At 35.4% G+C, this 22664-nt stretch overlaps 1 protein-coding gene across 1 annotated transcript in view; it reads left to right on the top strand.

Moving 5' to 3' along the window:
- The window catches only part of NETO1 (neuropilin and tolloid like 1), a gene marked incomplete at both ends in the record, with an annotated part of 67513 nt that overhangs the window by 14607 nt on the left and 30242 nt on the right, over positions 1-22664 (top strand). The window contains one exon of the mRNA XM_082044987.1: positions 230-478. Coding sequence (XP_081901113.1) covers positions 230-478 — 249 coding nt within the window. The remainder of the gene's footprint in view (positions 1-229; positions 479-22664) is intronic.

Below are 22664 nucleotides of genomic sequence, written 5' to 3'. Positions count from 1 at the left end.
TTTTGCTAAGAACTGCTGTTATGAGCACTTTTTTAAAGGAAAATAATAGACAAGTAAGATAATGCTGTAAAATCTATAAAAATATAGATACATTAATTTTCAAACAAGTTTTTACATAAAATGTTAAGATGCATACAAAAATTGATATATTTGCTTTTCTTCAATTTTGTTTTAGGTTTGAAGGGTCTTGGATTAGAAAATAATAAGAAAATTTTCTTTTCATCTCTAGCTGCCCCTAGACAATGCATTGAATTACACTTTGATGAAAAATATTCCATAGAGCCTTCTTGGGAATGTAAATTTGACCATATTGAAGTACGAGATGGACCTTTTGGCTTTTCCCCAATCATTGGACGTTTCTGTGGACAGCAAAATCCACCTATGATAAAATCCAGTGGCAGATTCCTATGGATTAAATTTTTTGCTGATGGTGAGCTGGAATCTATCGGGTTTTCTGCTCGATATAATTTTACACCTGGTGAGTACAAACCATCACACTTTTTCATAGAAAAAGCTTGGCACAGTAACTTCATTGACGATGTGTAATTGTGCAGTTGAATGATATCTTTAAATGGGACTATGTTTATTATCAAGGTAATTTTTACGTTAACAGATGATAGAAAAAATATAGAAGGCATATATATATTTTGCATAACAAGTAAGGCTTATTCAAGGAAGAAATTCTCAATACAATTTTGTCCAAGATGCACGTATTCAGCCTCTGTAGTTTTTAAGACAATTGTTTTCAATCAAATTCTATTACAGAAAACCGTTCAAAATGTTTCATGGGAAGTTACGTGTTTTATGCTTGATTGTTACAGCGTGCAGCTTCTCTTTCAAAATGATCATTGATAAAATATTCTAATATAAATATACAGTTATCTCAGAAAATTCCATCGTTGCTTTTCCACTTCACCAATCATTTCCCTAGCTGAGGAGTGGAATAGTTCTCCCTTCTCAATAAAGCAAACTATTACACATATTGCCAGAGGAAGTGTGAGGTTCAAATAGTAAAATCTATTAAATATTTTTTCTAAAAATGATGTAAATGTTAATTGTAATGGTACAACTATTCCTTGTCACTTTTTAAATTTAATTCATTAAAGTAAAGCAAAATTCATAGTCACACTTTCCATTAATTCCCCTCCTCACTTATTAACAAAAGATTGCTGATTTTAAATTTTATTTTTGGCTGCAGCTACAATATACTGCACTGCACTGCTGGATTTGACGTAGTTCTGTACCTTCTTATGTATTGAGTGATGAGTCATACCTTAATATAGCTCACTCTAAAGCACTGTAATTATTATGTAATTTTGTCAGTTATGCCACTATTGTTTCAGCTAAATTGTTGTATTAGGTGGACAATATTCTTTATAATATCTGCTAAAATTAACAGGCCCCAAATTCTCTTTGCTTAATTATTCCAGTATCATCACAGAAGATAGGAATGTTCCTATATGTGGTCTTCTTTCCTTGATGCAAGGAAAATAGTTATAAAATTACTCAGCATAGTTCAATTTTAAGTTAAAGATGCTGTCTTCCACAGGGTAAATGTATTTAAGAGGTTCAAATGGCAACAGAACACAGAATTCCTGTAGTAAATAGCCTGATAGCCAGATATATGTATCCATTTTAAGTGCAAAGAAAATAGGTGAAATTTTATTGTATCCACACATACTTGTGTCTGAAAAGTGAGTTAAATTTGTGTCTCTCATTTACCATGGCTCTGTGGGCTTATGCCATTTTCCTTCCCACCTCTGCCAAAAGTTCTTTGTTTTAGATTTCATGTCCATCTTGCTTTAAAGGGTCATGTATTATGGCTGAAAAGATGTCCATAGCACAATCTGCAGTTTGTTCTGTCTAAAAAACTCTCAAGTGAAAAACAGTTTCATGGACCAGGTTTTATTCTCATTCCTTTTTTACTGATGTAAGGTGCATTTCTGCACAGAGATCAATATTGGTGAATTGCTCTAGCATTTTTTCCCTTTTTCTCTGTATAGATTTCAGTAGAAAACTCTGCATATGATAGAGGGTTTTGAGGAATATTGGCCAAAATGAGAATATGATTAAACTGACAAGTGCAAAACAGCACTGCTGCCTCCTTGATCACCAGTAACAGGAAGCAGTTCTCATTCTGCATGATTACTTGACCAGTCCTTTACTACATAGGCATGGATAAGACTTGACATTTTCAGATCTGTTTTCCAAATGTATATAGTGGGAGGGGTCACTGTCAACTCATCAAAAAGAGTGATGGCTTTCAAGAGTGTATTAAGAGTAGCATAGAGAGGAATTGCCTCCAGAAATTATCATCTAAATCATCTAGATCCATCTTTGGTAGTGACAACCTATGCAATTAAATTATGAAGAAAGGAGAGATCAGAAGAAAAATTTCAGCTAACCTCTCTTTAAAGAACATCAAGAAAATCACCCAAAGCAAAGAATCATTTGGAAACTATTGCTGTCTAGAGCAGCTGAGCACTTAGGGGAGAGGCAGTGTGTTGCCTTCATCTCACTGGGCGCAACCAGCACACTGCCTAACTGCAGCCTGCGTTGGAGGCTTTCTTTATCCCAGTGACAAGCACAACAGAGATATTTCTTTAGCACCAGTAATCTTTGATGTTCCCCATCTGTGTGACACCCCTGAACTGTTCCTCAGCTGCCACTTTTGCATTCAATATCTTGACGGAGGCTCTGGTTTTGCTGATAAAGACAGGAAATGTGATGTTGAATATGTGGGTGTGTGGCAAGATTTTTAAAAAAGTGAGTAAATTTGACTAAATTGAAGATTTATTATTATTTGAATGGTATCTGGAGATACAGGGAAAGAAATTATTTGCTGTGTCTCCAGGGTGTACAAAAACAGCCAACTGGATGAAGTTGAAAAAAGAAGATCAATTAGGATATCAGGAAAGATGTTCTGATTAAGATCTATTAATCTGTGCTAATGTAAAGAGCCCTGTCACCTGGGGCATTTTAAAACTAGCTCGGATGAAGTCCTAAATAAAAGGAATTATATAGAACAGTCCTGAGGAATAGACTAATATTTTGCAATTACTAAAGCTTTTCTGTTCAATAATTACTTTGAGTCCTGGGTACTGAGATGGTTGGAACTCCATCCACTGATGTAAATGTCCAGTGGGGTCTCAGCAGTCTCTCAACAGGCTGGGAGGCTGGGGTTTCAGGCATCTTGAAACAAACATAATTCTCTTGTCATAAATTCTGTTCCATTTAAATAGATATATATATATTTTTTTTTTTTTTTTCCAGAGAGGTTTCATTACTCTAAAAGGTGAGATCTATCAGAAGAAACAACTTTAATGACAAATCCAGAAATACACACAAAGTCAACACAAACACACTAAGTGCTAAAAACACAGAAAATTTTGCAAAAAAGTTCTTTATTAAGAGGATAATTTAGGCTTTCACTTTATTAATTATAGAGTTAAGCAATATGTGGTTGATAGAAGCTGTACATGTAGTATAAGAATCAACTATTTTAAATGTCAAAACTCTGGGTTAAAGGAAGAAGTTGTCTTTTTCTTTTATATTATTACATCTGAATACCAGTAAGAATCAGATGCAATTTGGATGTAAATTTTCAACAATTTTCAATCGTCAAAGAGCAAAAAAAGCCCATATTTACTCTTTTTGTGTTATTTTATTTATTTTTCTATCATTAAATACTGATTAACTGTCATCATTTCTAAATGGATCTGAACCTATGAAACATTTATAAATGTATATAAACTTTTTTTTTTCCCCCAAATCTCATGTATAAAAGAAATAATATCAGATTACAGTATTTTCAGATTGCTCTGGTTCATTGTTGATGCAAATATGATTGGCTAGAGAAAGACACACAAGACAAGTCACACTATCATTCTTGCTTGCTCTTGTTTTGTCATTCTTTGGGCCTTTGAGAGGCCTACACTTGTAATCGCATTTCTCACCTCTAGGTCCTTGGACTCAACCGGTTACCCTTATTTTTCCTAAAAAGTTATGTTTCAAGAGCATTTTCTGAAATAGTGTTGAGTCATGGTTTTCTGTAGAAAAATTCAAGTATACTTATTCACGACAGGCATTCTTTAAAATGAGTCAATTTTTCAGTGTACACAAGGATTCAGAGAGAGGATAGGTTTATTTGACCTTTCTTACTCTGCTAGAATAATCAGATTTCTGTTTATCCTGGTCTCTGATTTTGCAGGACAGTGGCTTAAGATAGCACATCATTACTTTAAGTTCCTTCACTTAGTAGAAGCCATCTGTGTTTTTATTTAGCCTCATTAATATAAAGGTCAGTCAGTAATGTTTTCTGTTCAACTGCCTGATAATGGGAAAAGAAAAAAGTGGAGTGTAAAACACTGTATAGTCAGAATAAAGGTACTTTTACATCACCATTGCAGTGGTATAAGTAGCTGTAGAATATCAGAGTAATAGAATAATGACATCATAAATCTTGAGGAGAAACAAACAAGCAAACAAACAACAAAACCAAAACCCCCCCAAACCAAACCAAATTCTTCCTGATTGGGTATTTTCCGTATTTTAGGATTAATGAAAAATGAATTGTGAATTTATTAAATTTGATCACTGTTTTCAAGAACTTAGTACTGTTCAACTTAGTGTCATCTACAGACTTGCTGAGGGTGCACTCAATCCCACTGTCCATGTCATTGATGAAGATATTAAGCAGTACTCGTCCCAGTACAGAGCCCTGATGGACACCACTTGTTCCTGATCTCTATCTGGATATTGACCCATTGGCCACTATCCTCTGGGTGCGACCATCCAACCGATTCCTCATCCAACAAGCAGTTCACCCATCAAATCCATATCTATCCCATTTAGAGAGAAGGATGTTGTGGGGGATCATGTCAAAGGCCTTACAGAAGTCCAGATAGATGATGTCCATTGTTCTTCCCTATTTCACTGATGTAGTCACTCCATCATAAAAGGCCACTAGGCTGATCAGGCAACCAACTTGTAATCCAGTTAAGTCTTTTGAGAAACAATAAGCAACTCAGAGCCATGTAACTTTGAATGGGTCGATCTTTTTCCTTTGGGATAAGAGTTGGTTTGGAATTAGAAGAAATTACTCATCATGACTCTTCTTGAGTCAGAACCTTCTGGCTTTTTTTTTTTTTTTGGTGTATGTATGTGTATGTATTTACCTTGCTTATTGATATTTCTAGCCCTCAATACTTCAAATTTTTATCAGCAGCTTCCTTGAATTATGAACTTTTAGTGTGTTCATACAAGTGCACAAGAGTCAGGCACTACATTTCTGACCTTGTGAATGACAATGAATTTCACTGTAATAACCAGGATGTTGCATTTGCATGTTACATTGAAGAAAATAATCAGCTACATAAATATTGTCCTTTTAAGGGAACTGAATTTGCTTTGTGCTTTCCTATAGATATCATTAACTTACATAAATGTAGGATTAGACCCAGAGTATTTCAGTACCATAAATATGAGAATGTAATGGGATAATGTATTGCTTTAAACTTCAAGTGCAAAATAATTCCTTGTGTGGAGCAAATGGGTATCTAAAAGATCTCACAGGATGCTTAGGTCCCATATTACTTGTTGTTATTGCATACTTATGTTTTTCTTGCTACATTACCCAAAAGGCAACTACAGAACTTCCTGGTTTAGAAATCCTTGCACGCTGTGAGTATCTTACTCCCAATAGAAAGTAGCTGAACACTTAAATTCCTACTGTGTTGAGCTTTGCTGTGAGAATAAAAGCAATAGAAGATAAGGTATATTTTGAAGTTTCTAATGCTGGAAGAAAGAAGAAACCCTATTGCATGGTTTGATAAGAGCTGCATTAGCTAGGGACATTAGAGTTGCATTTGTATTGACTGTGTCTGAACACTGGAGTGAATGGGCTTTCCAAGTTACATAGTGTTGTCTCACGCACTAGGTCTGCAAGCAGCAAGTTTCCAACTCATGCCATAGATGTTTAAATTCCTAACCCTCTGTTGATGGATCTTAAAAGACTTTCAGAGTTAATTTTGCTTGTGTATTTTTTTCTTCAGGGATTGTTATGGAAGATTGTTGCAGGATCCAAATTATTAGGAATGTTCTTGTGATTTCTTACCTAAAATTACTCATAGCCAACTTATGTTTTTCTTTCTTATACCAACATCACTTTTTAGCTTTGAAACTCTTTGTCATGTTATGAGCTTAGAGACGGCAGTCATCTCCTTTTTTAAGATGCCAGTTTGCTTGTCTACACAAGCCAAATTCTGGTATTCCCCTTTTATGCCACAGGATTTTGTTTCCCATGCCATTGTTGCCATCCCACCTTCATCCAAGAACTTCTCTCTTTCTGTTTCACAAAAAGTTGAATACAGCCTTCTAGAGGAGGTTTACTAAGATATTGTACTGCAGAAAAGGTACAAATTATTCTTTTCTACCTCTACAAAAAATAACTCTCTTGATATGTAGGTGATCTCACAAATAAAGGTGATTATGGTGTTGCACCACTAAATATTATTAACAGAGGAACCACATTTCTCTGACAAAAAGTAGATATTTTCAGAAGCACCTGAGAGCGACTTCTAACAAGCTTAGATGTGCATTCAAACATAACACTAGAAAATCAACATTTTTAGATTAAGCTACATTTTTACATCACTATTGTCACAATTCTCAAAATAGCTCATGTTATTACTTAATACAGAACAATTAAAACTAAATCTTAGAGGCAGGAGAGGATTTTCCTTAAATATGGTCCTTTTCTTATGCACTTTCTCCCGAGGAGACACTTTTGGCTTTAGGCAAATACTGTACTGAATTAGCTTAACCTTAGGTTTGATACAGACTGATTGCTCTGAACACTTGCAAAATGTGGAAATAACCAGTGAGCCCTGGCATTTGTTTTCCCTGTTAATTCTTGATTTTTCTATAAAGTTTGTGAAGCACTTGGAAGTGACAGAGCAGGAAGATAACATGGAATTTGTACTGAGCAGAAAGACTGGGTAATCTCCTTCCACAGGTTTTTGGAAATGACTTGTTTACAATGAGAATTTTCACTACTAATATACATGCTGAGAATAACACCTCCAAAACCTATTGTTAAGTATCTTAGTAGTTCTCATTCAAACATTTAAACACCTATTACTTCAGGGAAAAAATGAGAAACTTTGTGCCTCATATGTAATGAATAAGGAGTTTCTGAATACTCTTCAAAGTTGTTCCAGTTCTTCTGACTTCCTTATCTGGCAGATTTTCTAATAGCTCTTCCTGGGATGCCCTTCTGGCTGATTGTGTTGTGGTCTCATCCTGGCAACACTATTGTCGATAATAGTTCCTTTTAGTGACCTTGACAATGTGGATGTCTGCAGAGATTCTGCTGACATAGAAGCAATTCTTTTTCTTTACTTATCTATTCTTTAAGCCATTGAATAGACACCTTTATGTATTGTATCTACAGATTTCTGATGAGTTATGAGTATGGCAAATAAATTTTGACAATCATGTCAGTGTCTTTGTCTAATCAACATGACAGTGACCCTTCTGTTAGACAGAGAAATTATTTTTTATTCTAGGCACAGAGTTGCAAGTATTCTGACTAGCTATCCTTATAGAAAATTATGCTTTTACATTAGATACAAACCCATGCTTATATAATTTGTTTTCAGTCACTCATATTTGTTAATTTGGTATTTGCATAGGTTCAAGTAACAGTGTTGATTTTGTTGTTGTCGTCTGCTTGTTTAATGAAATATCTCTCAATTCTAACAGCAATAAGAGACAATCTTTATTGACATATTTCATTTCCTTAACATATTTTTTACTCTTTGAATAGTGTTTCTATTAATTCTCTAAAGAAAACCACACAAACCCCTTTTAGAAAGCTCCCAGTTCTTTGCAACTAATAAAAAGAGTTCTTGCCCAAAAATTAATAGCTCTGATTCTGCACACAGCAGTCTTTGGAAAAGTCAGTCATGTTTCTGTTTCTAGAACTGAATTTTTGCAGTATGCAGTAGTTAGCAAATGAGTAAACATGACAAATTTGAAATATATTCTCTCTCAGCCTTTTTTGTGTATACTCATAAATGGTTTAGTATAGGTTAATTTTCTTATGGTAATATTTATATTTTTTGTAAATAAGTCAATCCAGAGAGTTTATTTTTCTTACCAGTACTGAGGCAAATGTTATTGAATATTGTTTTGTATATTTGTAGTTGCAGTAGGTGTATGTTTTCACCTTAATATACCTTTTGTCATATTGATGGCTATGAGCAATGTTGATTTATTTACTGTCTGTTGAGAAATGCAGACTATGTAATTCTTTCATCTCACAGAATCACAGAATTTTAGGGATTGGAAGGGACCTCAAAAGATCACCTAGTCAAATCCCCCTGCTGGAGTGGGAACACTTAGATGAGGCTACACAGGAACGTGTCCTGGTGGGTTTTGAATGTCTCCAGAGTAGGAGACTCCACCACCCCCCTGGGCAGCCTGTTCCAGTGTTCTGTTACCCTTACAGAGAAGAAGTTTCTTCTCAAATTTAAGTGGAACCTCTTGTGTTCCAATTTGAACCCATTACCCCTTGTCCTGTCATTGGCTGTCACCAAGAAGAGCCTGGCTCCATCCTCACGACACTCACCCTTTACATATTTGTAAACATTAATGAGGTCACCCCTCAGGCTCCTCTTCTCCAAGATAAAAAGCCCCATAAGGGAGATGCTCCACTCCCTTACTCATCTTTGTTGCCCTGCGCTGGAGTCTCTCTAGCAGTTCCCTGTCCTTCTTGAACATCTCAGATTTAACATTTGAGTTCCTTTGGTGCTCAGGTCCAAAAGAAAGATCATGCTTTCTTCAACATTGAGAGAAATTCTGTCCTAACTTTTGTGCAAATGAACTTTTAGCTGGCCCATTAGAGTATCTATCCCTTTGATCTGTCTTCTCTTTCACTCTTATTATGGGATATCAAAGACCCTGCAATCTTTAATATGCTACTCTCATGTGGTAGAGAAATGCCCTTATATAATGCCTTTACCTTACACATACACTAAATAATTATGAACAAACCTCATCTCAATAACCTTAACAGATATTATGTATACAATAAATGCAAATATGTTATCCTAAAAATGATCATGACAAATTGAGGAAGTGAGCAGTTGAATTTTTAAAATCCAATTTTAAAAGAATCAAAACTTTAAAATATGAAAATCTGTAATGAAGGGGTAGATAATCATTATAAAGGGTTTATACAAGAGTGAACTGCATGTTGTAAGCATTGTTTAATGTTTGTGAATGCTGAGTAAGGTTTTGTTGTTTTTTTTTTTTTCCTTATGATATTAACTCACATTATGCAGAGATATTCCTTTAAAATCTCATAAGTAGCAGAAAAAAACCACCTAAAATTCAGCCACCAAATACAAGATGCCACAGGTGTCTGATATCCTTATTTAAGTTCCAGAATTAGCTAGAGTCCTGTGGTCTGTTTCTGTAGTGTCAAATAATGTAATTCCCACTATGTCTTTTAGGTGTTTTATTAGATAGCTTTGGGAAAAAAAAAAAAAAAAAAAAAAAAAAAAGTCACATAGTTTTCATTCCTGCAAGTCTTTTAAATCATCTTTACATGCAGAATGCCACTAGCATGGCTAATGTTTTTCTTTTTTTTTTTTGGGGGGGGGAAAGCTAGTAAGTAATTTTTGTTCAATTTATATTCAATTTGTAGATATTTTCAAGTTGTATATGTTTTTTACTGCGGCAAGTCCAAATGCTGGGTGTATTTATTTATTTATTTATTTTTCTGCAAAACCTGTTCATCTAACTAAGGCCTTCAGGCCAAATAAGAATAACAGCTACTATAATTTAACAGAGTAATCCATCAAAAATCTCTGAAATTACTTTCTGATATGCCCAAGGATAATTCCAAAGAACAGTTGCTTAAGCTTACTATTCTCAAATACTGCCCTGACAAGCCACTAAATCTAGTCCCAATTTAGCAAAGAATTTCAGGAAACCTACATTTAAACATGTGCTTAAATCTGGGCAATCTCTAGGCTTCGGTACTTACTTAAAGGTAAGTACCTTTAAAGACTGTCCTCTACTTTTTCATCTATTGAAATAAGTCAAAACGAAATATTTGTTTATTTGGAACTACTATTTCTTCAACTCTTTTCATGAATGAAAAATGAGTTTTCTACCTTTACACAGATTATGAGGTAGAGGTATATCAATTCAGTGTTTGTCTATTTCATGAATATCATACTTAAGTAGGCCCAACTTACTAACTCTCAGTATCCACTGGTTTTCGTATTCTGTTCAGTAAGTTGAGTTTTTCTTTGAGTTTGAACATTACAATTAGTGATTTGTCTGTCTTCCTGTGCTATTCTTCCTCTAGATATCATTGTTCCTTGGAATTGTTTGAAATGAAATTATTTTCTGTATGTAAAAATGTACAAATTAAAACAGGCTTAGAACTGAATTCATTCAGATAAGTTTTTTGCTCGACTCATTTTACAAGGAGTAAACCTGATTGATAAACTGAGGTCATACTAGTTCTGAAAACATTTGCAATGAGCAGTGGTTCCACTCCTTGGATGTTGCATTTTAAACATAAAACAAATTTTCTAGTACATTTTTACTACATTCCCTCTACTAAAACTTAGGGCGGTGCATCCATTGCCTAATGGGCTTTTTAAATTAAGAATGGAGCCATACTTCAGGATAATGTTTTGAAAGGAACAGTTATTTATTAAAATGAAAATAGGACTGTGATTTTTTTTTTTTTTTTTTGGTCGTGTGTTCTTTTCTAAGGAAAGCTGAGATGATTTTTAGTATCTTACACTTTTTGCAAAATCTCTCTAGCTGATTTTGGAATTCAGGAGAAGTCAGGACCAAGGAGCGGTTAGTTGTCTTTTTATTGCATGCCTTTCCAATAATGAAGAAGCTCAGAACTCTTAAGCCTGAGCTAGCTCAGTGACAAATCTTCCAAAGAATGGTGTTTGTCTTCCACACTGTATGTTGCTGGCAGCTATGACTATTTATTACTGGTATATTTACACTTTACTCAATCATTTATTCAGCAATCTGCAGACTTTTAAGAATGTCTACATTCTCTGTTAATTTATTTTCTTAATTAATTTAGTACCAAGCATAAAGACATTTAGATGTTGATAAATCTGTTGAAATAAACAATAATTTAAGCAAAATAACTGGACTGAGGAAGATTCAAATTTAAGAAGTTTATTTTCTTTGTGGACCTGACACTTTGTTATCTTTCAATTACATTTTTCATATTTGTATTTCCTGCCTTTTCCCTTTAGCAAAACAAACAAAACAAGCAGAACAAGCAAACCAAAAAACCCAAAACAAACTCACCCAAACTTGATTGTTTGCTAGAAGTTGTATTCTTTTAGTAAAAATGTGATATTTTAATTTTATTACTATAGAGAAATGTTCAAAACTACTTTCAAAACTTACATTTATAATTACTAAATAAAAATTGCAGAATTCCTTAACCCCTCTTGTCTTCCTAAAGTTTTAGTGTTTTTTCCTCAAGAGGTTTTGCTGCAGTCCAATGTTTGTTTAACTAGTATAATCTGATGCATAAAAGCATTATCTGCAACTTCATACAATACAGAAATGATTTCAGCTAAACAGGGCAAATTCTTCTCTCATTTAAGAATGAGACTTCTACTCATAGCAATGAAGTTGCATTCCCTATCAAACAGGTTTGATTTAGTATTGTATTTTGGTGAGCCATGATATTTCCAACCAGATTTAAAAGCATTTTGCAATCACGTGAACGTACAATCTAATTGAGAACCTTTCATTAAAAATATGCAAGTTATTCATAACCGAATCAGGTAACTTTACTGTTAGCAAAATTACTTCTGTCCTTAGAGTGCAGTTCTCAAGACAGATATTTTTTGTTTCTTATTAAAAATGTATGATATAATAAATATTAGAAAAATTTAAGTACACAAATAACTTTTGAAACAGGGAGATCTAGTGCTCTCAAATTATTCTTGCTCTGAAGACTCTTCTCAATTACCCAAAGGCACATTATTTACAGGATCACAGCATAGTCTGCAATTCACTTGGTAAATTAGTGTCTGACATTAGTGTTTCTTCAAATAGAGTTGTAAAGGAGAATTTAACTTCAGTGAGACAAAATGTCTTGGTCTGTGCTACACAGTCTAAAATGGATTTCTAATATTTATTTTCTTAGTGTTCAGGGTGATGAAATCCAAACAATTCAGAATGCTATTGAAATTAATAAATTAATTGCAAAATTGTGAAAAGAAATAGGCAAATTCTTTTGATCAACATTTGAAAAGTATTTCTTCAGAGATCATCACACATTAGAGATGCAGAAAAGTTATTTGAATACTTTCATTTCAAAACACTACACCTAATATCCAGCATTTTGTGTTAAGATTACTTGAGTCATCAGTAAGATGATGGGAACAGAATTGATAAATATTTTCTGAGAATTCAGATTAAAATAAACTGATGTCTCTGGCACATCCATTATTAAAAATTTGTACTAGCATGACAGAAGCAGGCAGCATGAAATGTGTTATTCTAGTCACATATCAGTCCCCTAGATGACACTGAGAAGCCAAAAGATGTTGTGTAACAGGACTTACAAACATCATTTGCCAGATGTTATCTGATAGTTGAAGCTCAAGAGACAATGTTATCAAATCTGCTGGTTGCAGTATGTGGGTTAATAAAAGATTGTATGATACCACTTCTTTTCTCTTGATTTTTGGTTGTGTATTTTTTTTTTCCTTTCCTTTCTTTCCTGTAGCTCATTTCTCAACTCCATGTGAAAAACAATATTAAAACAGAATGCAGAAAATTTTTATTAAAAAGGTTTTGTTCTTTGATGCTGATTTCATTATGTGGATTAAGCAGTTGGTTATTAGCTGTTACTAACTACAAAGTCTATGCTGAAATTATATAGAATAAGTTTATTGGGTTTGTTTGTCTGTTTTTAAATAAAATATTCCTTATTGACTCAGCAGCTTAAAATCAGATTTAGATAATTTGAATCTCTGTAATTATATGTGCTGAAGAATCATATGTAACAATAATATAGTTGTATTTCAGAATATTGCATATCAGTCATATTCCAATGTACATATAGAGCAATGATTTATCAAGTGCTTTTAAATGAAAGGTTTTATTTATCATTGATTATTTTCTTTATCACTAGAGCTTTAAATGTCTCTTTCAAACCACACTAGCAAAAACCCTGCTCTTTGTCAGTCAAAAACTTGGTCTGCTTGTTGGATAAGCAGCTGACCATACTTAAAAATCTGGAGTACTGTGACTGACCATCATGTTTGACTTGCTTCTGCTGCTGCAGGTGAAAACTGTCCTGATACCTCATTTCTTCTAAATATTATGACAACAATGGAAGAACTGGACAACCTAATCAGTACCCACTTTGCTGTTCTTTTCACAGTCTCTTCAGCCTTAATGGCAATATTGAATATTTTATAAAGTAGACATAAGGACTTCTGAACACTGTCTTTCCGAAGTGTGATTCAATGAATAACAATGTTTTTTTCAGGGTCAATGGGATGCAAAAGACCAGTTTTCATTCTCTGCATGAGGCTGAGCAAATCAGTCAGAGTAGCACTCAATAAATCAGTTTCTAAATTCAGGTCAGATGGTGGGCATAAACCTCTTTCCATTAGAGTCAATGTTGAAACTGTGAGTAAATCTAGCAGACACTAAATTGTTGCTTCAGACTGGTGGTTTTTGAATAGTGGGTAAAACCTGAAAATTTGTTGAATTCCATGGAAACTCTATTTTTTTTTTTTTTTTTAATCTAAATTCCTAAGTTATGACAACAGAATAAAAAATTACTAACATATACTAAATATAATCACCGCTTAGGGATAGCTGGATGTGGAGTTTCTGGGATGTGAAAAAGTCAGCGGTGATCGAGACAAATCTAAATCTAGTCAAACTCTAGATTACAGATCTCTAGTTATCCACAAACCCACTTGTTTGCTCATATTCATGACAAAGCAATTTGAGAATTTGTTAGAGAACACAGAGCATGTGGCGTAAATGATACTCAAAGAGGACTGAGAATCCATTAGAAGGATCTTATTTTTTTAAAGGAAAAGTTAAAAAAAAAGCTGAATTCAAGACCCTTTGATATACAATTAATCATCCTGTTGATTATTTTTCATGTAGGCACGTAGCAAAATATGACTTACTGATGAGAACATCTTTATTCATTAACATAAGTGGAAACCATTTGGGGCTAGGGTTAGTATGAATTATGCTTGTTTTAGTCAAATACATAGGAAAACATTTAGTAGGTCTTTCCTCATCAAAATAATAAAAGTCCCAGCTGACCAAGTGTCTTGTTTCTAACAGATTATGTCTATGTTCAGTCAGCATTAGCAATTTATTGTGGTTTGGAATGTTTTTTGGCAATTTTAATTGCATAAAAGTGGAGAGAAAACATCTATTTAAATACATGGGAATGTCATTCTCACGAAGATGTAACCAACAGGAAGCAGATGAATTGTGAGGCAAAAAACCCTGGCTGTAAAGCCTTACTTAAACAAAAATTTATCAAAATATTTTCCTCCCACAATCTCAGTAGAAGATGAATTTCAAAATACTGGAAAGTTTGGAAGGGTTACTGCTCCCTTCCCATATATTATTTATATCTCTTAAATATGTGAATGTTATATTGTATAATAAAATGTAAAATTCATAGTTTTGTGGGTAATTTAAGTAGGAACTCACAGCTTAACATACAGAGTTATCTTGTTTCTGACAACTGGACTATACTGAAACTCTTTCTCAGGGAAAACTGCTACCCTATGCTATTAAAAAGATGGAGATGCAAAAGAAAGTGCAAGAATATCTCCAAGACAGCTCCATTGTATACTCTGCCTCTAAAGCTGTTGGAAACCCATCTTCTCATCCTGTAGACATGGTTTTGTACATTTGGGAAGACTGCTGGGGTCAACAGCTTAGTGCTCCCTAAAAGGATTGTTTCTAGGCAGGAAACCTCCTAAAAGTAGCAGAAAGAGAAGGAGAATTCTGGGGTCACTGAAAGGTATATTTCTATGGGTGCTGAAAGGACAGAAAACTCATTTTTCCTGCAGGTGTTTCCAGGTCTTGGTGTTGATATGCCTTCCTCAGCAACTCATTGAGCCATGAGGCTTTTAGAGTTCCTCTTCTTGGTCACTGAAAGTGTAGGTTTAAACTCCATTGCATTGCCTGTGATGAGCACATGTAATTACAATTAGAGTTGACAATTTGGTGTAACAAATTAATTTCCCTATTCCTTTGATTTGGTTGGTGTGTTTTCACCTTTTTGTTTGTCCGTTTGTTTGTTTTTGTTGCTTGTTTGTTTGTCCATTTTCCTCTAGAAAGAGAGCATTCAGGCTGCAGTGGGAATGAAGTCCTAGAGTTCTTCCTTTGATGTTGAACACTAACAGATTTCTACTCTGGATGCAGAATACACTTTGAAACATCCTGTGATGCTGTCTTTTTGAATCATACAAATAGTTTGTTATAGAAGAGCACTACAATATAATTTATCCAATAACTTTCAGAAGTCCAACAGTTGTACAGTAAGCTTATAATGGCTTTTTGTTTATGGCTATTTCTGTTTTTTACACTATTAAGTATCATATTTTCCAAAATGTCATGTCTGGTTCATCTTTTTCTGGTATTCTATACAGTGAGATGATTAAGCAATCAGTTGTTTTTACAAACAACTTTCAGTGCTGTCTGACATGGTTATTCAGTTTAGCAAAAGTCTACCTGATGATTTACTAGGCTGTAAGAGAAAAATATTTGGAGACAGCACAAGAAATCTCTTACTAAATTGGAAGGTAAACTGTGCAAACGTGGAAACTAGAGGAGATATTTGAGTTTCTCATGTGAGATGCAGTTATCTTCAAAAAGATGCCAATAACCTACATGGCATATCTGGCATGGCCAGCTACAATAACGGAATGTCAGTAGATGTAAACACCGTCTTGACATTTCTGTTTGTATTGGAAATCTCTCCTAATGTGTGGTCAGCTCGGGTTTATTCAGTACTATTTGAAGTAGCACAAATAATATATTCTGTTGAGTATAACACCTGAAATAGGTGTAGCTCTTCAAAATTGAAAACATTGTAGTGAATGTATTCTGTTGAATGTTCTGAGATAAAACTAGGAAAAGGTATTTCTTTTGTGATAAAGCAAGGTTACTTCATATCACCAAGTTACTCTCATAAGATCCTTCTGTCCAGGGAAATCCATTCTATGGACTGATATAGCATAGACCGATACAACTTGAACAGCTGCTCTTAAAAGGATATGTAGACTTAGCACTCAATGGTAGCAAGCAATAATCATATATAAAATGGTTCAATCTGACAAAATAATGCCTAGCTGTGGCCAAAACCTCTGGATCATTTTTCCTTATACTTTTGCCATGAACTTAAAGTGATATTAATATTTCCTTAGGGTAGGCTAGGAGTCATCTCTAACAAATCAATGAGACAAATCCTAAGCTTTAGTAGTTTTATGCTGAAATTGCATGACTAGGCCATACTTAGTATTCAACATCATGCAGGAAAAGCTCCATAGCACTCTTAAGTTGCACATCTTTCTTCCTAGTCAAGTTCAGAGATCATTAGTCAGTCAAAGGAAGTCACTGGGATATTATCCTGGGGAGATGCATATGAGATACTGTCCTTGACCGACAATCAGTCCTGGCAGTCAAGTCAGCTGCATTGTCATAGCAAGGTTGCATTGTTCAGTTAAAGTGGACTCCTGAGCTCATTCAGTCTCATTTCACATGTTTCTGGGCAACTGGCAGATAAAGGTATATGCAGCCCCTGAAATATTTGTCATAGGGTCATTTTCCCCTGTGTTTTAATATGCAGTGTGCTGCATAAGGGGAGGAACACTCAGCTGCTAATGTAAAATATTTAACATAATAAAAATGATCTGTGAAATAATCCCACACATATCATCAAGTCTCCCAGACTTCCTCTTTCCACTCATCAGTCTGGGTATGACATTGTTGCCCATTCTTGGTCCCCTTTCTCACTGGATCAGTTCCAAGAAGCACTTCTCACTTCTGGGATATAGGTGTACATATCGAATAGTCCAAACACTGTCTGAGGATGAAACTTAGGCTCTCATGAGTCTTCTTAGCTTCTCACATGGTTGCCACCCATACAGAACTTACACCGGACAAAGAACCTACTCTGAACACTTTACAGAGTAGACAAGGAAGGGAAGCAGCTTGTAGATCTCACAGCCTGACATTTTGTGCAGAGAAGAGAAATGTAGGTGCAATCTCTGCAATCATGTGGTCTGTTTGTTCAGTGGAGTTCGTACAGACCCTTCTTGTCTGCTTAGTTTGACCCATCTTAGCAAGAAGTTATGCAAAGACATGAATTTTCTTTTTCTTCTTCTTATGATACTGGCTTCTCACTTCCAAATAGATGTTGAAGAAACAAGTATTAATTTTTGGCATACAAATGTCCAGCTCTTGCTAATACTTGCTGTATACCTCAACTTAATGGGATGACCATAGCTGTGAAGTATGTAAATCAGTATATACATTAATTACACTATAAAGATACTTTGTTTGTGAGTATAAGCTGAGATCAGTAAATGTGACAAAATAAAAAAATAAAAAAAAATAAATTTTAGAAATCAAACTTTGGGCAGCAGCTTGTGTTATTTTAAAAATGCAAGGGATCTGGTACAAATCTGTTCTGGTTTGTCTTCATATGACTTCCTGCTGATCTAATTGAATATAGAACTTCAAGGTGAAACAACAGACATGTAGTCACTTTTACATTTGCACTTACCACCTTTAAATTCTTTCATGACCATGCTAAGGAGTGAAAAATTTGAGAAGCATTGTTTTAGATGATAAATACGTAGCCTCCAATATAGCTGCCCTTGCTCCCAATACTATTCTTAAAAGAAAGAACATTGAAAAGAAAGAGGAAATACAGCACACACTATTGCCAGCTGCAATTATTAGAGAACTGGTTTTCAGGGTGTCTAGCCAACTATAGGTTTTTTTTTTGAAGATACTTTGATATCTTTAATAAAGCTATAGATATATACATTGAAATTTCAACAAGACTACACAGTTCAAAAGATTAATCAGAACAAATTTATTGTTTGGCTAACAAGACAATAATTTGGATATTTTTGCACATCTATTTCACTATAATATCTGTTTTTACTTAGTACTTTTCTTTTATTCTTAGCAGAATAGCTAAGTCCCCTTGTTTGTACACCTCACAGAAAATGTTTACTTATAGAAATGTTTTTCTGTTTAGAATTGCTTTAGTGATTCTTTGAGCAGATATTTTTTGCTTTTAAAATCTTTTGACCATCATCTTCCAGCATTTTCACTGTATCATGAAATACTAGGAGGGAACCACATAAAGTACTTTAGAACAATCCTACAGTTCTGTACTGAATTCTGCAATCTCTGCTTTTACGGAGCCTTGTATTTCACCCCTCAATAGGGCACGACTGGTTTATGTTCTCAGAAATCAATTGTAAAAGAACCTGACTTCATAAAATTGAAAATAAATAAATAAAATAAATAAATAAATATAAATAAATAAAGACAGGAGAATGAAAAGATGTATCTACAGCTGTCTGTTCAATGAATAAAAATGGATAGTTTCACTAATTAACGTTAGGAAATATGGTTTCTATGTATTGTGATTGCTTTGTGCATATATACACTAAAAAATGAGGGTTTTGTATTCACAAACAACAAAAACTGGTTTACATCAAACTTGCTAAGGTATAGTACGAACAAGTAATTCCTTCATTTCTCATTTGTGTAAGAAAAGAGAACAAAATATCTTAAAAGTTAAGCATGATCAGGTCTCGTATCTGCACGATTTTGTGGTTCATATTTCCTTCATCTTGACTCCTGGCCATACTGTAATTTCTCATATTCTTTACTGTATATACTGTACTTCAGATATTAAAATAAGCTGTGAAATTAAGCATGTTCTAGTCCAGATGTGCTAAGGAACATACAAGCTAAATCTTCCATTTTTAAAAGAGATCTTGAAACATCTGCTGACTTTAATAATTTGACTTCTGAGAGTGAGATACCTATTATTTCTATCAGTACAAGCAAAATGTTTGATGTTGATGGTGTAAGAAATGTCCAAATGAACTTTATATGAAAAGCTAAAGAAATTTATGAATAAACTATGAGAAGTTTACTTACAAATTGGTGCATTTGTAAAAAAAAACTTTTCTGTAGAATTTAAAATTACTTTTAAAAGCCTCATGGAATATGTTTTTGAAGACAAGTTAAAAACTTTTGATAACTGTGGATCTTTTTATTCAAAATTTGCTCTTTTTAAATAGATTTTCTTGTTGCTAGTAATTAATTTGAACTTTATGCATTTTTGTCTGTTTCTGTTATTTCCTATCTGCTTGTCTCTTACAGAAATCGCTCAAGTAATAGAATTTTAAACAATTTCACTCTCTGTGCAAGTGACTTTAAACTAAAGAGTGCATGCACAGACACACACATAGGTGGGTAAATATATTTCTGTGTGGATATGACACAGTTGGACAACCACACAAGATGCTGCAGTTTGATTGTAAATAAAGTGATTTACTTACTTTTTGAAGAGTTAATGCAGTTAACCTATAATCCTTTTTTTAAACAAAATATATTTTAATGGTTTTTTTTTTTTTGGTAAGCTTTTTGAGCAACCAGGTGCCCTAACATTACAATTTTTGTCTTGTTTTTGTGTTTAGATTCCATGCTTGCCAGCTGCTTAGAAAAGCCAGACTTGTTACATCTTAACAGTGAGACTAAAAATAAATTAATGTCTCAAGGTTTCCATGGTCTAGGTGTACAATAGATCTTAGAACCAGCATCCAAAACCTTTAGAGGCTCCCATGAATACATAGTGAATTAATTTGAAAACAGTCCTAAATATTACAGATTTCTCTAGAATGGATCTGTAAGCTTCCATGACTGAAAGCAAATTCCACCAAAACAAGTCTGAACAGTGACAGAGATTTTCTAACCCCTGCTATTACCTTAGATTTGTCTTTCGACTAACTGTTTCAATATTAGCCAATTCTGGTGTTTAGTTATTACAGAATCACTAAATGACTGGCCTTAAAAGTGACTTTTGGATGTCATCTTGTCCAACCCCCTGTCCAAGAAGGGTCATGTAGAGTGACTTGCTAGGACCATGTCTAGACAGTTTTTAAATATTGAAAATCTCCCAGGATAGAGACTCTACAACCTCTCTGGGCAACCGTTGCCAGTAATCGTTCACTCTCACAGTGGAAAAGTGTTTCCTGATGTTGACTGGTAACATCATGTGTTTTAGTGAGTGCCCATTGCTTCTTGTTCTGTCACTGGGTACTACTGAAAAGAACCTGGCTCCATTCTCTTTGAACCCACCATTCAGGTGTTTATATACACCAGTAGAACCTCCTCTGACCCTTATCTTCACCAGGCTGAACAGTTCCAACCCTCTCAGCCTTTTCTCACATAAAAGATGCTTCAATCCCTTTATCAGCTTCATGACCCTTTGCTGAACTGTCTCCAGTAGCTCCATATTGCTTTTTTACTGGGGAGCCCAGAACTGGACATGGCACTCCAGGTGTGGCCTCATCAGTGCTGAGTAGAGGGGAAGGATCACTGGCAACAGTCCTCCTTATGTAGCCCAGGATGCTGGTGGATTTATATGCTGCAGGGAAACATTATTGGCTCAATTTCAACTTGGTCTCCACCAAGACCCCCAAATGCTTTTCTGGAAAGCTGCTTTCCAGCTGGGTGGACCCAGCGTATATTGGTGCATAGGGTTGTTCCTCCTCAGGAACATGGCTTCACCAAGGGGAAGTTGTGCTTGACCAACCTCATTGACTTTTATGAGGACATAACAAGATGGATGGATGATGGCAGAGCGGTGGATGTGGTCTACCTTGACTTCAGTAAAGCATTTGACACAGTCTCCCACAGCATCCTTGCAGCTAAACTGAGGGAATACAGTCTGGATGACTGAGTAGTGAGGTGGACTGCGAAGTGGCTGAAAAAAAGAAGCCAGAGAGGTGTGGTCAATGCGACAGAGTCTAGTTGGAGGCCTGTATCTAGTGGAGTGCCTCAGGGCTCAGTACTAGGGCCTATATTATATATTCATCAATGATTTGGAAGAGGGAATAGAGTGTAGTATCAGCAAGTTTGCTGATGACACCAAGCTGGGAGGAGTGGCTGACATGGTAGAAGGCTGTGCTGCCATCCAGCAAGACCTGGACAGGTTGGAGAGTTGGGTGGGGAAAAATTTACTGAAATATGACAAGGGAAAGTGTAGAGTATTGCATCTGGGTAGGAACAACTTCAGGTTCCAGTATAAGTTGGGGAATGACCTATTAGAGAGCAGCATAGAGGAAAGGGACCTGGGGGTCCTGGTAGACAGCAGGATGACCATGAGCCACCACTGTGCCCTTGTGGCCAGGAAGGCCAATGGCATCCTGGGGTGTATTAGAATGGGGGTGGTTAGTAGATAGCGAGAGGTTCTCCATCCCCTCTACTCCGCCCTGGTGAGACCACATCTGGAGTATTGTGTCCAGTTCTGGGCCCCTCAGTTCCAGAAGGACAGAGAACTGCTGGAGAGAGTCCAGCGCAGGGCAACAAAGATTATTAAGGGAGTGGAGCATCTCCCTTATGAGGAAAGGCTGAGGGAGCTGGGGATCTTCAGCTTGGAGAAGAGGAGCCTGAGGGGTGACCTCATTAATGTTTACAAATATGTAAAGGGTGAGTGTCACGAGGATAGAGCCAGGCTCTTGTTGGTGACAGCCAACAGTAGGACAAGGGGTAATGGGTTCAAACTGGAACACAAGAAGTTCCACTTAAATTTGAGAAGAAACTTCTTCTCAGTAAGGGTAACAGAACACTGGAACAGGCTGCCCAGGGAGGTTGTGGAGTCTCCTATTCTGGAGACATTCAAAACCTGCCTAGACACCTTCCTGTGTAACCACATTTAGGTGTTCCTGCTCCGGCAGGGGGATTGGACTAAATGATCTTTTGAGGTCCCTTCCAATCCCTACCATTCTGTGATTCTGTGAGATGAGGAAAATTTCATTTTCCCATTCTTGAACTTTATAAAGTTTCTGTCAGTCCATTTCACCAGCCTGTTGAGGTCCCCCTCGATGGTAGCATGACCCTCTGGTGCATCAGCTGCTCCATACAGTTTTGTGTTATCAGCAGACTTGCTGAAGGTACACTCTGCCACATCATTTTGATAATCAATGAAGATGTTAACCGGGATCTGACCCAGTATGGACCGTTTGGGTACAGTACTCATTACTGGTCTCCAACTAAGTGGGCTGCTTATCACCACCATCATGGGCTTGGTCATTCAGCCAGTTTCCAACCCACCAGACTGTCTGTTCATCAATGTCGGTTTTTTACTGGTTAAGGAAATCTACAGATTTTCATAATTTTCTCCTTGGGCTGCTATAAAGTTTCTCATTCTTCTTGTTTGCCAGCAACTCTAAATAATGTGACAGATTTTTTCATCTAATAATGAATTGCAAATGTAATTCTGTACTTCACAGAGACTTTACAGAAAAGCTTATAGTAATAAACATCTATTATTTGTGGAATAAGAT

This window comes from Streptopelia decaocto (genome assembly GCF_964273445.1).
Source record: "Streptopelia decaocto genome assembly, chromosome: 2".
NCBI lineage: Eukaryota > Metazoa > Chordata > Aves > Columbiformes > Columbidae > Streptopelia > Streptopelia decaocto.
Note: the sequence above shows the minus strand (reverse complement) of the source record. Positions and strands in the feature narration are given on the sequence as shown.